The sequence below is a fragment of the Ammospiza caudacuta genome, chromosome 15 (assembly GCF_027887145.1).
Source record: "Ammospiza caudacuta isolate bAmmCau1 chromosome 15, bAmmCau1.pri, whole genome shotgun sequence".
Classification (NCBI taxonomy): domain Eukaryota; kingdom Metazoa; phylum Chordata; class Aves; order Passeriformes; family Passerellidae; genus Ammospiza; species Ammospiza caudacuta.
Genome location: NC_080607.1, coordinates 8,327,600 through 8,343,570, shown reverse-complemented (window position 1 = coordinate 8,343,570; position 15,971 = coordinate 8,327,600). Strand labels below are relative to the sequence as shown.

Here is a 15,971-nt window from a genome sequence, read left to right as displayed (position 1 = left end):
TTTAACAGGGAGCAGAAATGCTCATGGACCGAATAAATGGCTAAAAATGACTTTTAAAAGTCCATTTTCCAGCTCAAACAATATGAACATGCAACGTTGTGGTGCAGACAGACAGACACAGCATTGCCAGCCGGGTTTTGCACTCTCATGCTCCATCTGCTGGTTCTGCAGCACGATTTAAGACACCAAGCTGCCTTTTCCTTTTGTCCCCCAGCTGTGCAAAAGCCCTGCTCATCTGGATGAACTACCAAGTGTTAAACGAGAAGTCATGTTCATCTCAACATTTCAGAGTCCACTGGGGAAAAATAAAAGGGTAAAATATTTATGACAAAATGTAAAACAGCTAAACATGCGAGGAAGAGCTCTGTTCCTAAATGTCTTGCAAATGCCTCAGGGTTAAAAGCCTTAGCATGGTAAAAATGTAGTGCTCTCTTCCATTTTGCCTCTGCCTGGCTTTTGTACTCTATGTTAAAGCATCCATGAAAGCCAATTAATGTGCATTTTATTCTTTGAAACATTTAAAATTGGCCACTTCTAGCATATAGAGTCTCAGCATCTCTTATTATTTGAGTGCTTTTCAATACTTGTGTGTATTAAAACCACGTTTGAAAATGAAAATCATTTATGTTTCAGCTGCCTTTGGAAAAGCAACAACAGAGAAACACAAGCAGGAAGCAACGCTTGTCCCAAAGGACAAAGATGGGATCATGACTATGCAAATCCTGAATGGATGCTTTGCAAGGACAGGGCTGCCATTGATTCCCAGGATGAGTTATGGCACAGAGGAAGCAAAGGCACCTCCCTCTGGTCCTCCTGAGCCCCAGCTCAATGGGAGCACATCCACAGCATCCTCCCTGCCCAGCTCCCTCCCCCTGGCTGGGCTTTTCACGCTGGGATAAAGCCACAGCTGGAAGCGATCATCTCACGCACCCTCAGCGAGCCAACAGAGGCAGTAATAACATGGTAATAAGGGATGAGATTTGATGAAAGATGCCTCTTAACTGAAGACTAAAAGACACCATGCAATTTAAATAAAATTGCTTCTAGCAGGGGACTGAGTGACAATTGAGGAAAAATGCTTGGCCTGTTTTTGCAAGTGGTGGGGCAGATTTTCAGTGGGTATAAAATGCTGACTTGGGCACAGCAGTGCCAGGTTTGCACGAGCCAAGGAGTCACATTTTTAGGCCCACACTGGAGAAACCCTTGAACTGAGAATGCTGAAATGAATCTGCACAAGCAAGCAGGGAAAAAGTTATTAACACATCAAATATCTGCTTATGTTGCTTCCCTCCCTGCAGAATTTTGTTAAGCGAGCTGAAAAGAGGAATCACACAATTACCCAAAAGCACACAAGTAAACTCAACCACCATTGTGTTGTGCACAAAGAACCCGGCTCCCTGCTTATGCCAGGGTAACACAGCAGCTCAGGAAATTTTGGTTCGGTGTCTCTGGGCACCACTTGTGTCTGGACTCCAGTTCTGAGTATCTGCAATCATCCATGGGCCTGTGGCAGTCACATTCTCTGAAAAATCCCTTCACCCCGGATTTTCCTCCTGCGAAGCTGAAAGGCCTCAGAGAAAAGGAAAACAATTCTGATCTCATTTGTTTCTCCTGTGTTGTGCTCACATGTGCAATGTGTTTGGACATTGTTTACCCACAGGTGATTGTTCCATTGCATTCTGCTGGGAGTTGTTTTCACTCTTTGGCCAGTCAGGGCCAAGCTGTGTCAGGGCTCTGGAGAGAGTCACCAGTTTTCATTATTACCTTTTTAGCATTCTGTAAGTATCCTTTCTGTATTCTTTAGTATAGTATAGTATTCTTTAATATAATATGGTATCATAAAGTAATAAATGAGCCTTCTGAGAACATGGAGTCAGATTCATCATTCCTGCCTTCATCAGGATGTTCCCTGGACACTCTCAAGCACCTCAAACTGCAGAAATACACCTTTGAAAAACTGCAGCAAAAATCCAGGTGGTTTGTACTCCCTCCAAATTTGATTCATCCCACTTTTCCCTTGGAAGAGCAGATATTCACTGCCTCACCACAAAGTCAAGCTGTGCTTGAGGATTTTTCTGAGTCCAACAAAACAGAATGGAGTTTTGTTTTAGGGCTTTTTGTTTTGTTTTCTTCCCTCTCCTTTTCTATTTTTGCCTCTTCGGATTAAGAATAGCTGTTTGGGAGGAAGCCTGGACAGAACTCAGGAGACAAGAAACATCAAAAAGAACAGTGTCCTAAATTCAGCTGGTGTGAAAGCAAGAGCTGGGAAGGTTCCCTGCTTTTGGGAGAAGTTGTGAAATCCCACCATTAGTGAGAACAGTTCTTGGCATAAGAGCCTTATGTCTTTCTGGAAGTTGTCATCCTCCTGACCAGCCTGCCCACTCTAAAAATAATATTAAATACAAACCACATTCTGGAAAAATATTAAATTAAACAGCAACAGCACCAGACAGAAACAGTGTGATGTGGAAATGAATAACTAGACTTCCTCCTAAAAAAAAATAAAAATAAAATATTTCTGGATAACAAACTGCCATTGCAGATAAAAAAAGTAAATCCCTAGAATTTAAATCCATCGTGAGCAAAATCCCTCCGGAAAAAAAAAAAAAATATCCAGACCAAAGCACTATTGTGGCTGGATTTATATTCAGAACTGTATTTATGCAGACTAAGATAAGGGCAATCAATCCCCAGGCCCCAGGACAAAAAGCTGATCTTCTGCAAGGATCAGGATAAAGAAAATTCCTCACCATATGTCCCATGGTTAAAGGCAATGGGGGGCAGGCTTTGGGAGACTCAGGAGTGTTTGGGGATTGGTCAGTGCTGGAAACAAATATCAGATTTATGGCACACTGATGTGCTCCAGCAGTAAATCCCAGCCTTGCCTCTGCATGCTGCTGCTTTCCCACATGAGGAATTTAGAGCCTGAGCTCTGGATGGATCACAGCCTCACTCCAGACCAAGTGTGCAAACCCAGGGCATAGGGAATATTTCTCTGTCTGCTCTGGGGTGCTCTGACTTTCATGGAGAAAGTTTCCTAAACTCCAGAAGAGACTGGAATCCACTAAAGTGTGAAATAGATTATAGAGAGCAGTGTAGGTGCATCACTTGGTGAGAAATTGAGGTTTTGGGATTTTTAGTGTGTTGTGGATGGAAGCAAGGTGGAGGGCACAGGGTGTCATCCTGGGCTGCTTCTTCATGCTGCTTCTTCCTCCTTCTTCATGGGTTTGGTGGCATTTTGTAATCGGGCAGGAAAGCCCCCATTGCAGCTCTTTGGGATCAGTTATTGGGTTAAAAGAGAAATAATCCAGGTGTCAGTTCTTAATTGGATAGTTTAGCTTTAACAGACCTTGGAACAAGAGATTGTTGCCATTTTTGTGGTGCTTTTCCAGCGTGCTGAGCCTGGTGTGGACAGCATGCAAAACCTGAGATAAGATAACAATAAACAAGAACCTGAAGACCAGAAAGATCCAGCGCATCTCTCTTTCCTGACGCAGAACCACCCCAGGAGGGTCTCCCCTGACAGGGGAGGGCCCAGCCTGAGGCTCAGAGATTGGGGAATCAGCACCTGGTACCCCAACAACCAAGGATCCTGTCAGCTCCATCAGCCTGCCTGTCAGGAGTCCTGCATTCCCTCAGCCACTCCAAATGCTCCAAAGCACTCTGCTCCCCTTTCCCCACTCCTTCTCCTCCCAGGTCCTTCCTCTCCCATACAGGTTGTCACTCTTGTTATATCTCAGCCAACAGAGCTGCTCCTTCTTTCAATTCTTTTCCAGGAAATAATTCACAGATCCAATCTATCCCCTATTCTCTAAAAGGTGGCTTTCCAGGGCAACCACATGGCTAAAAACAGCAAGAAAAAAGTCATAACTTTTTTGCTCACTTGCTAAAAAAGCCTCTATTCCCCCCCACCCTCTCCATTTAAAGTTACAGGAAACTGAAGCCAAGAATTAAAATTTAATATTAATAGGGGAAATGAATGTGTCTTTCAGTACAAGGCTTAGAGCTGCTCGAAGTTAAATAAGTCTGTGAATCAGTGATTTTGATAATACCAAAAAATCAGTCGTACAGAACACTCTTTCAAATCACTTGATATGCTTTTTGTGCAGTGCTTTGATTTAAAGATCTGAGTTTTAATTTTATTATAAGCTTAAGAAAAAAAAATGAAGGCAGCAGTGTAGCAACCTTGAATCATATTTTTCCACATTAACATGTGGAAGTTTCCCATTTAATAGGAGATATCACCTTAAAATTAAAACAGAAATAAATGGTTTTGAACTCATACTCAGCGCACATTCTTGTGGTTGTTCAGTTAATGCATTTCATAACAGTGTGCAAATACTTTCTTTTTTCTAACACCTGTAATAGATCAAAAAACAAATATTTCTATAAATTTTGAATGATTCTCTTAAACCAACAAAAAAACGGCAAAATTTGCTTACTACTGGTAAACTTTACTAGATTTCAAGGCAACAAATCACCTGTTAACAACCACCAGAGAAAAAAGTTTTCCAGCTTCTTGGCAGCACCACTTCAAACTCAGAATATTCAGATCATTTACATTTGTATCAGCCACTGTATCTGGGCCATTTTTAAGGGGAGTATCGAATTCAGCCCCATCATTTAAGACTAACTTTCATTTCCCTAGGCCTACACCAAAAATTGAGTATTGATCTTGACAACTGCTCTTTGTGCAGGAGCTAAATCACCCTGTGGTGATTAAGGGAGCCTCCAGCAGCTTATCTGGAGGGAGGGGCTGCCTGTGAGCCATGGGAATTTTACATGAGGACAAAGTTCCTATGAACACAAGCCTCAAGGAGCCATTGCCATGTGTTTTCTGGTGGGAGATGTTGGGGTTTCTCAGGACTTTTTCTCCCCTCCCATTCCTTCCCAAACAATTCTCCTATCAGACTGAACAGTTTCCTTCTTCCCAGCCACAAGGTTGTAAAACTTGTGCCCCCATTTTACAAACCATTTTATAACCTGTCATCATCCAAAATTCCAACAACATTTGAGTCTCTGCCAAAATGCAAAGAATTATAAACTCACCAAGGCTGGAAAAGCACTCTAAGATCAGAATCCAGCCATTAACCCAAAGTCACCTGTTGTCACCATCCAAGAAGGCAGAGAATCATAATCACTGAGGTTGGGAAAGCTCCCTTAGGTCAGAGCCCAGCCATAACCCAGCACCACCATGTTCAAATCCACACACCTTCTGGGGATGAAGAACTGCCCTGCCCTGTTCCAATGCCTGACAACCCTTCCAGTAAGGAAATTTTTCCTAACATCCAATTAAAACCTTCCCTAACACACCCTTGAGGCTGTTTCCTCTCCTCCTGCCACTTGTTCCCTGGGAGCAGAGCCTGATCCCCACCTGGCCACAATCTCTTTCCAGACAGTTTTAGAGAGAGACAAAGTCCCCCTGGGGCTCCTTTCCTTTAATCTCAACAGCTAATGAAGATCAGATAAAGTTATAATGAAATCAATGTTCAAGGCAGCTTTTCCAGACAGTATTTTAGCCAGGAGTAAGTATTGATCATAAAGAAAGTATTTACTCTGTCCCCTTTTTAATATTCATTTAAATATTACTCTTTGGCCTTGTTTTTCATGTGAGTTTGCCCCACTAGAAGCAAACAGTTTTCAGATGAGATTCCCTGCAGGATAATGACCTCAAAGGCAAACTTTCCCCTTTTTTCCATCCACCAGAGCGAAAAAACTTTTGCCCTATTCTCCCTTTCTGTGGAAACTGAATAAAGGAAGGAAAAAAAAAAAAAAAAAAGCAAGGAATAGTCAATAAGCACAGGGAAGAAAATAAGCCTCAAGCTTCCCAAAGCACACACTTGTGAACAAAGGCCAAGGAACAAGGATTTTAAAAGCTATGTTTATCTACAGAGCATGGCTAAAAAGACCCCACACTTAGAGAACCAGTGCTGAATACAAGGCACTATTGGGAACTGTGTTCAAACACTTTATTCTAATCCTGTTATCTCCTCAACTGATTATTTTGGGGATAAACACTCATGTTTTATATCTGTCTTTGCTTTAACCAACCTTCAACTCCATGTCTGGTGTTAACCTTAGCCAATCTCTTTCTTTTCCCCATTCCCTGCTGACAACTCTTCCCTCTGACTGACACTTTACTGGGTTATGCCTCAAGGTCATTTCAACTTTTCTTGTCCTAAGTCACAACCCAGAACAGTCCATGGAAAAACAAACTCAAATCCAAAACACAAAACCCGCAAAAAAACAAAAGAACAAATCATTTGTGCAGGGTTTGCCATATTTTCTGGCAGTTGGCTTTCCTTTGAAGGAGCTAAGCTGGGATTTCCGTATCATTTTCTATAGATCGAATATTAATTAAGTCTGCTGACAAATATTAATTAATGCTGTCCTGTAGAATACCAAAAGCAATACCAGTGGGGTAACATGCCTGGGCACACACTGCTAAGAGAAATTTAGATATTATCCAGTTTTATTAAACATCTTTATGCTCATTTAGAGTAGGACCTTCCATAATTACCTTATTGGTTTTATCTAATCTACAAAAAAAAAAACTTTCAAAACTGTCCATATAGACACCCTCCATTCAGTGCGATCAAAATCAGAAACTTATTAATGATTTTGTAAGAGTTGTCCTGATGTTTGAGCTCATGCTGGACCATCCTGGCCATGCTTTTGCTCTGATGCAAAGCTGACAGTCAAGAAACAACACAAGGGCAACTTTGTAAATGAACTTCTGTTGCCTGAAGTGGAAGAGAAGCCTGGTCCTTCCAAAATCTTTCTCATATTCATCTCTAAATAAGAATCTCATGGCAGCTTGTGCTTGAATTGAAGGCCAGCAGTTACTCAGCCTCCCCAGAACAAAAAAAAAATTATAAAAATACAGTCTCTATGTGAAAAGAGCCTGGGCAGAGTATTCAGTCCAAGGGATATTGACTTCCCTCTCTTAGAAGGTTGCAGCCACCTTCTGTTTATTGTTACACTGATTTCTAGAGATTTAAATAAGTAAATGCTACTCCAGTACAGGTGATATTCTCTACTCTTACTTGTGCAATCAGTTTTGTTACCTTTATTTGTGGCCTTAATAAAGACAGCACAACACCAGACAGTGCATTAAAACTGGGCTGCTCCAATCACCTGCTGGTTGCATACAAATGTGTAGGAGTTTGGTATTTCCCTCTTGCTCAGGAAAAAGTGAAGACAAACAACAACGCAACCAAAAAACTTCACATTAGAAAAAGCAGCATCACTCATCCCCCAACTATTTTAAAACCCCTCAATTTTCCCTGATGTCATTCATGAGGTACTCTCAGGAAAATCAAGGCAGCAGAGCTGTTTTCTCAGTTCAGCACATTTTTGAAAATCTTCACCGTGAAAGTTTTGTGTAATTACCCTCAAAATGGTGTTTTGAAGGAGTTCCACGACGCATGGAAATTGGAATAATGAGTTGCATTTTCTTGTCTATCATTTCAGTTGGCATTTGGTGAAATTGTACATCTTAAGCTATTAAGTTTCTCCCTTCCTCCTGGCCCACGCTTAGACCAAGATCATTACAATTTCTCCTACCCAGTGCCCTAAACAAAACATAAATGCCATCACCATCAATCTCAACAAGGCCTGTATGACAGCTAACATTAACAGAATGACCTTCTCCAGTTAGATTTTCATTAGTAAAATAGGATGGAAAACAGAAAGTGCCTCAGCTTTGCCAATTTGAACAAATTATCCACGCCATCCTTCTCAGAGTCAGTCAATACCTGAACTGGGAAGGAAACTCAGCAATCTGGGACACAGGACAAGACAATATTGAGCACAAAGCCAACTCTTTTTTTTTTTAATCTTAACTCCTCAATTAAGCCAAACTCAGACTTTTTTACAGGTAAGGAAGAGAGGTTTGCAAGTTTGGCTGCTGCAGAGAGTGTGACTGCAAAGTGACAAGACATCAGCTCCAGAGGAAATCTGAGCACAACACATTTCCATCTGCAAATGCAGTCCCAGGCCAGGCCTACAGTGACTTCTGGTGAGGTCAGAGAATTTGACCAGACTAGGAAAGGAGAAGAAAGCCAGAAGGTGAGCAGCAGAACATGTGCCAGCTTCCCAAACAGGCCAGGACATCATCCACGTACCTGAAGCTTTCCACACAACTGCTGCAAAGTCTTTAACATCTGTGTTCCATCAAAGGACAGGTGCTGAACCAAGCCAACACCTCCATGACATGGCCTCGTGCTCAGATTTATTTATTTTTATCCAAACATTCTCAAAGGGGCACTAAACATTCACTAATTTACAATCCTCACAATAAATGTGGCCCCCAAAACACAGCCAGCCTGCCAGGCTTCCTCTCTTGTAGAAAAAGGGGATTTTGCTGGAAATGTTCCTGCCACAAACATTGCACTGCTCAATCCCATCCTAGGATGGTTTTGGGTGTTCTGGATGCCTTCTTCCCACTTCAGATTTGCTGTTTGATCAGAAAGAGTAACAGGAAACAGAATGTTCTTAAAAGGTTTTCATTTCTTAAATCCACATGTTGTAAATGACTAATTTGTGGGGAGGGAAGGAGGGTTTGCAGGAAAAGGAGAGAAGCCTTTTAATCCCTGTTCTTCGTTCACACCACAGTAAGGACCTTGCAAAAACTACAAAAATGCAAGAAATTGAAGTTGTGTGGTGGAAAAAAAACCTTTGAGGCAGGAAAGTGCTTTGCTCATCCCCTTGCCAGGCACAGGTCTTGATTTCCCTTAATGGCTAATGATTAATGTATGACAACAGGATGAATAGCCAATATATCTGAAACATGAGCAACATCATCCGTCAGTTTTTCACAGGAAGTCCAATATGGCTTAGAAAGAAAGATGGACTACTTCTGCCCCTGGATCAGCACTGATCCAATGTGAACGAGAAAAGAAGGGAGCTGCAAGTGTTTGAACACAGTCCTTTGCCAGAAATAAGGGTGGAAATGGAACACAAAAATGTTTTTATAAAAATTACTATTGCAATTAAATTAATTTATTTATAAATTATTAAATTAAATAAATGATAATAACTAAAATTATTATTTAAAAAATTTCCTCCTTCACCACAAGGCACTAAAACTGATATCAGCATCAATTTGTTAATATTCACTACAGATCCACCATCCAAGAACAACATAAATTTTGTTCTCTACTTAGAGATGAAAATGTTATCACAGCCTGGTCTTAAGAACAATTTCCTTACTGCAGAACTGGTGGGAAAACAAAGTTCTTTGCCTATTTCAACAGAAAGCAGCCTCACTCTGTGGCAAGAATTTGTCAGATAAACCACAAGCATAAAACCAAAAGTTCTTAAACACCTGCCTGTGGAACAAAACAAAACATTGCAGGATGCTGTGGAACAAAACAAAACATTGCAGGATGTATCCAAATTCCCAGTATCAGCTCAGAACCCTGCTGAAGCACCTGCACCAGGGCTGTGTGGCAGAGCTCTCTGGCCACAGAGACCACACACAGGCATTTTCCATGGGGAAGGCTGTGAGAAAGCTCAGAGAAAGAATTTCAACTATTCTTATCTCCACTTGCTGCACCTGTTGCCAGGCACAACATGTTGTGGAACATGTTATGGAGATTTGTTTACCAAAGTGTGGTGGTGTTTTGGTTGGTTGAGCAATGAGGTCAAAGCTCTATCAGACAGGCTGGAAGGGGTTATGGGTTTCTTAAGAATATAGTAATAATATAGTATAGAAGAAAAAAGCATTGGTTCATGCTTCTGCATCTTGTAGTCCACAATTCACTCATATGTTTTCCTATTTTCAAAAGGCTTTTTACAACAGCTCTTCCTTCTAATCAGAGAACATGCTCAGGAATTCCTTACCACAACATAGAGCACATTTTCCTCAAACCTCCTTTCCACAGTAAGATGGCAACACCCTTTCTGCATCCTCTGAAAATACTCCTTTAAAGCAATGGTTCAGCCTTCTGCATCTTGGAACCCACAGTTCACTCATATGTTTTCCTATTTTCAAAAGACTTTTTACAACAGCTCTTCCTCCAATTCAGAGACCGCACTTGGGAATTCCTACCATGACATAGTGCACATTTTCCTCAAACCTCTTTTCCACAGCAAGATGGCAACACCCTTTCTGCATCCTCTGTAAATACTCTTTATATGCCTACATTGATGAACTTGCAGTGTCAACAATTTGCCATTTGCAGTGTCACCAATGGCAGGTTCAGCCATTGCACCGTCATTTCCCCTATGTGCACAACCACGGGCGTTCCTCCCCATGTCTCCAACAAGAAGAGGCTAATTACACCCTGCATTGACAGACATTGTTAGGGAGTGTCAGCAGCAGAGCCCTCACCTGCACACTTGGTCCTGGTGGTCAGGGGGGGCCCGGGTGGTCCCGTGCCCCCTTCCCCGGGGCGCGTCAGCAGCACGCGGATCTCGTACTCCACGTCGGGGTCCAGGTGCCACAGCTTGTAGTTGGGGGAGTCCACAATGTGTGTCTCTGCCCAGTTGCCCGTGGTGGTCCTGTACTCCACCTCCTTGAGGATGATGGGCCCGTCCCCGATGATGGAGTTGGCGTTGGGTTTGATCCACAGGTACGTGGCCCCCACGGCCAGCAGCTCCGGGGGCGCAATCGGGGTGGGAGGCTCTGGGGACAGATACAAACCACAAGGAGTCAGAAAATGTCCAAATTCCCATCCCAACAACCTCTTGTAACCTCTCATTTACCAAATATTTCATAAGAATTTAATCTGTTACTGGAAAGAATTGGGCTTGTGTCATCGTCGTATTTTCTGAAAAATCCCTTTGCCCAGGATTTTTCTCCTGGGAAGCTGAGAAGTCCCAGAGAAAAAAGAAAACAGTAATTATCTGATTTGCTTCTCCTGTGTTTTGCTGCTTTGGAAAGTGTTTGGACATTGTTTACCAACAGATTATTGTTTCACTGGTTTCTGCTGTGAAATGGTTTGACTTAATGACCAGTCATGGTCAAGCTTTGTCAGATTGTCGAGGAGAGAGCCACGAGTTTTCTTTATTATCTTTTAGCCTTCTGTAAGTATCCTTTCTCTATTATTTAGTATACTTTAGTATAGTATTCTTTAATTTAATATAAATCATAAAATAATAAATTAGCCTTCTAAGAACATGGAGTCAGATTCATCATTTACTCCCTACGACAGAGGTCTCACAAAATACCACAAGCTTGGAGTTTTTTGCGCTTAAATTTCAGCCCCCTTGCACTGGTGGCTGTGTTACCAATTAAGAAACACCTGTGAAAATACAGGAACCGCAAAACAGCTTTCTGGTTTAAAAGTGCCTTCATAAACCTCATAAACATTATAAACATGAGGTTTATACTTGCTCCCTCTTTTAAGCATGTGAATAACATCACTCAACATCTTGGAGAGTGAGGGAAAGAAACCCTAAATAAAGACAACTGAGTGCCCTTAGCGCAAACCATGAATCAAAATGTTCCAGCACAGCCCTTCCTCTGCCCTGTGCCCTGACACAGCAGAATATTCCAGTCACTGATCATGGTGCTGTGGTTCAGCCAAATTCTAATGCTTAACTTAACACAATTAGCAACAAGAGGAAAACTGAAATCACATGTTCATTTTCTGATCTTCATCCCCCAAAAATAGAGAAGAACAAGAGGACGTTGATTTTCTAATCAAAGCGCTGGCTGAGACAACATTAGCAAATTTAAACACCAGTGATCTTCCCATGCCCAGCAGCCAGGACGCTGTTGGATCTGGCTCTGAGTGAGGCTCTTGGTAGCTCAGAATAAAGAAAACTCCAAGGCAACAGTGAATCAACACCTCCTGTGGTGTTTGATTGCAAAGTTTGCTCAACTGCCTGGGCAAAGGTACTCAAGAAAGCCTGCATGACACCTGAAGAGTGCCTGGGTGTTTGAGAAGCAGTATAAGGAGGCAGGGACCAGCTACTGAGTACCACCTCTGTGAGAAAAAGCAAAGCAAGCTGATAAAAGACATCTCAGCAGCTCCCTTTGATGGAAGCTACCAAGAAAAAGAAAGAAAAAAAGCTACAGAGCTCTGGCTGCCTGCCTGATTTTTATTATTCTTTTTCCCCTCTCTGTAAGTGTAAATAACACTTTCATTCTGGAAACCACATGAATAGCATACACCTTGTGGCTTTGAAAACCTGAGCTGAACTCTGCAAGATTCTGAGCAATTGCCTGAATCTCACCCAGCCTTCCCTCTGCCACACTCTAATGTGGTCTGCCCTCAGCCCAGAGGACACAAACTCTATTCTCTTGTGAAAATCAGGTGATAAAGAATATTTTTATCAAGAGGGACTTAAAACACTGGCACAGGGTGCCCAGAGCGGCTGTGGCTGCCCCTGGATCCCTGGCAGTGCCCAAGGCCAGGTTGGGGCTGGGAGCAGCCTGGGATGGTGGAAGGTGTCCCTGCCCTGGCAGGGGTGGAATGAGATGAGCTTTAAGGTTTCTTCCAACCCAAACCACCCTGTGATCTCTGTCTCTGAAAAAGAAACACATAAATGTTACAACACAAGAAATTTGGAGTTCAGTGGGAGTCATTCTGAACCCTTCTCCCCTAAAGGTAATTCCTCAAAGAGCTGGAAGAATTCAGGACCCAAGGAGAAATGGAAGAAAGGACTTTGAGCACCACATGATGGGAGGAAGATTGGATTTTCCCCTCAGGATAATTCTTGCAGGTTAAGATCCGCTCAGTAAAGAGAAAGAAACTGTTGTACAAAAGGATCAACTGAAATTATGCTTGATTTCCTTTCCTTTAACTGTTTACAAGAAATCATTCCATCTCCTTGAGACTGGCTGCAGGAGCTGTGTGTTGTACCTCTGGAGAAAAAACAATGTGAATTGTAATTACAGCAGGTATCCAACATGAGCAAAAATCAGTGATGCCAGATATGTTTTCTGTGGAATGGCTGTTTCTGCTTTAATTCTGCACTATTCCATAACTCCTGCCAGAATCTTTTTCTGATATGAAATGCCAGGCTGATTATGTTTTGACTTACAAAGTTATTTCTCCAGGAAAATTGTTTTCAAGAAACATGTGTGGATACATTTTCATTAAAAATCAAATGAATATAGATCACAAGCAGTTTATTACTTGTTTCTTGGTGCAAGGCAATTAGAGAGATTTGGTTCTTTTTTATTCCCAATGCAAAAGCTACATCTTACAAGTCACATCATAGCTGAACACAAGACAAATGAAATATTAAACTCCATTCTCCTGGGCTGCAGATTTCAATAGCAACATGATACAGGTTACTTTGGGATTTCATGGCAACTTAGAAGAGATTTATGGGATTGAGCTTAATTAATAGAGCAGTTTATCCTACTAGGCAGACATGAAGATCTCATCTAGCGAGTTTAGTAACCACTGTTGCCAAACTGATTTAAATTATGATGTCACCCAGCACGCCCATCTTCCCTACTTTTGTCCCAATCCAAATCATCCCCACCAAGAAAAAAGAAAAAAAATTATGGTGGTGTCCCTTCTTTCCCCCATTTCTTTTCCCCTTTCTCTACCACTGAAAAAACAGGTGCTGTAAAACATAATAAAAGTAGAAATTTAAACTGTTGCTCCTGCTTTCTGAATTTAAGGAACTAAAATAAGCAGCTGTTCCAGTAGGTTTTAAAGAATCAGTCCCACACGCTGAAAATAATTATTTCCCACTAGCACCAACTGGAGCAAAAGCTTTTACTTTTTTAATATCACACTGTGCCAAATTACTGCAAGTGATCTAAACGAGTTCCCCATTATTTAGCAAAACTGGCACATAAACGAGAACATTTTTTTCTTCCTGTTTCAAAACCCACTTGCCAGTTACAGATGACCAGCCTGATGTTATGAGCTCACTATTTTAATTAAAATCTCTGTTTGACCTTGATTAAACAAACATGCTGACAGATTGGCCTTGTACACATGTAATTGTGAACAACCATATTTTAAGCCCCATTTCATCCCAACACTGTTTTATATCACAAGCTTTGCCTGGCCCGGTGCTGCCTTCCAGCCACTCTCCAGACAGAGAGGAGGAAACCAACAACCAGCACATCTGGAACTGGATTGCTGCTCCTGGGATACCCAACTGAACCCCAGACTTGGGAGTGACATGGAAAAATTTGTTTATGGGTGCTCATTTAAAAAAAAAAAAAAAAAAAAAAAAAAAAAAAACCCCGAACAAACAAAACACACAAAAAAAGGACACCAAAAAACAAGCCCACCCCAAAAGCCACTGCAGCTCAGGCTCAAAAAAAAAAAAGGGGGGGAAGTTTTTTGACCATGGGCACATTTTATTGAAACTAAACCCAGGTCCAGTTGTACAGACACAAAGGGAATTGGGGTGTGCCTTTCTCCTCCTGTTAGAACAGAAAATACAGCTCCTGTCTGCAGCTCAGAAGGCTGAACAGTTAGAACTTAAAAATGACATGAATTCAACTAATGCAAAGAGTGTGAGAAAATTAACATGAAGGACCAGAATAAACCAAATAGAATCACAGAGGATGTCAAGCCCCACAAGGATCAAGTCCAAATCTGTTCCTTGCAGGGCCACCTAAAATTGCATCATCCCTAGTGACGGGACAAGGGGTGATGGCCTTAAACTGACAGAGGACAGGGATATATCGGATATTAGAAATTTTTGGCCGTGAGGGTGAGCAGGTTCTGGCACAGGGTGCCCAGAGCAGCTGTGGCTGCCCCTGGATCCCTGGCAGTGCCCAAGGCCAGGCTGGACAGGACCCTGGGACAGTGGAAGGTGTCCCTGCCATGGCAGTGTGTGGAATGAGATGAATTTTAAGGTCTCTTCCAACCCAAACCATTCTGGGCTTCTACAGTGACAAAGAGCATCACCCAGACACCTCCTCAACTCTTACACTCGTAGTTCCATTAACACACTACTTTCCAACTCTTGTGGAAAAAAACCCTATTTTACTCTTTGGCAAATATCCCTGAGTGTTTCTACTCTACTGCTGGAATATTTCTCTACTTGGCTTTCAAAGCAAGGCAAATTCTAAGCAATTTTTACATGATGGAAGAATAGCTGGCTTCATGAATGCTTAAGATGCCACTGGGAAGGCTGAAAAACTAGAGAAAAATTCTCAACAACTGTTAGCACTTTCTCCTGTGAAATAATCCATAAAGAAAGACATTACAGAAAATGCAATCTTAAAACAGCTGGATACAGATCCTAAACTATGAATTTTATATGATTTTTTTTTTTATTTCTCCCTTTTTCATAACAACACCATCTGATAAACTGTACAGATAAGGTGACCATAAACTCTCATTGGCATGGGATGGGCTGTGGCTGTTTTAGACAAAAAGAGCTCTTAATGTCACAAAACTCTGGTGTATCAGCAAGTGCAGCAATTCCATGTTTTGCTTTCTCACATGCACAGGACAGAGAACAGGCTCTAAAAACAAGATCAGAAGAGACACAGTGGTTCTTATTCTTTGAGGGTTGAAAAGGTGAGGATGGGAGCTGCTGCTGAAAGACCTTTCCCTGACAAGCAGGATTTGTGTTTTCCAACATGATCCTGATCATGCTCCTGCTCATGGGAATTATAAAAACTTTTCTCACCACATCCTAAACAAGCAGCTGTGGAGTGTGCTTGTCAAAATCATCAGGATGGGACTGAAAGGCAAGGAAACCAATTTTTAAGCTTCTCAAAACTATTTTAAGCAGAAAACAGAATAAAAGGCATCTATATAGTTTTCTACACAACAGCCAGAGTGTCTGAGCAGCATCCACGGGCACCTTTTCTAGTTTCATACAATAACAATGAGTCTTAAGAGCTCTGAGTGTCAATATTTATACTGGCATTGCTTTTTTCCACTCTTCATAAATGCAGCAGGTAAATTTAGTTTTCTAGTGATGGTCCAAACTTCCAGTTCCATTTAATACACAAAAGAAAGAAGGCACATGGATTTTACAATACTTAGCCTGAGAAGATTTCACTGTGCTGACACTGCACTAATAGATTG

At 41.7% G+C, this 15,971-nt stretch overlaps 1 protein-coding gene across 1 annotated transcript in view; it reads right to left on the bottom strand.

Moving 5' to 3' along the window:
- Positions 1–15,971, bottom strand: part of PTPRT (protein tyrosine phosphatase receptor type T) — a 489,127-nt gene that overhangs the window by 232,492 nt on the left and 240,664 nt on the right. The window contains exon 7 of the mRNA XM_058814983.1: positions 10,337–10,630. Coding sequence (XP_058670966.1) covers positions 10,337–10,630 — 294 coding nt within the window. The remainder of the gene's footprint in view (positions 1–10,336; positions 10,631–15,971) is intronic.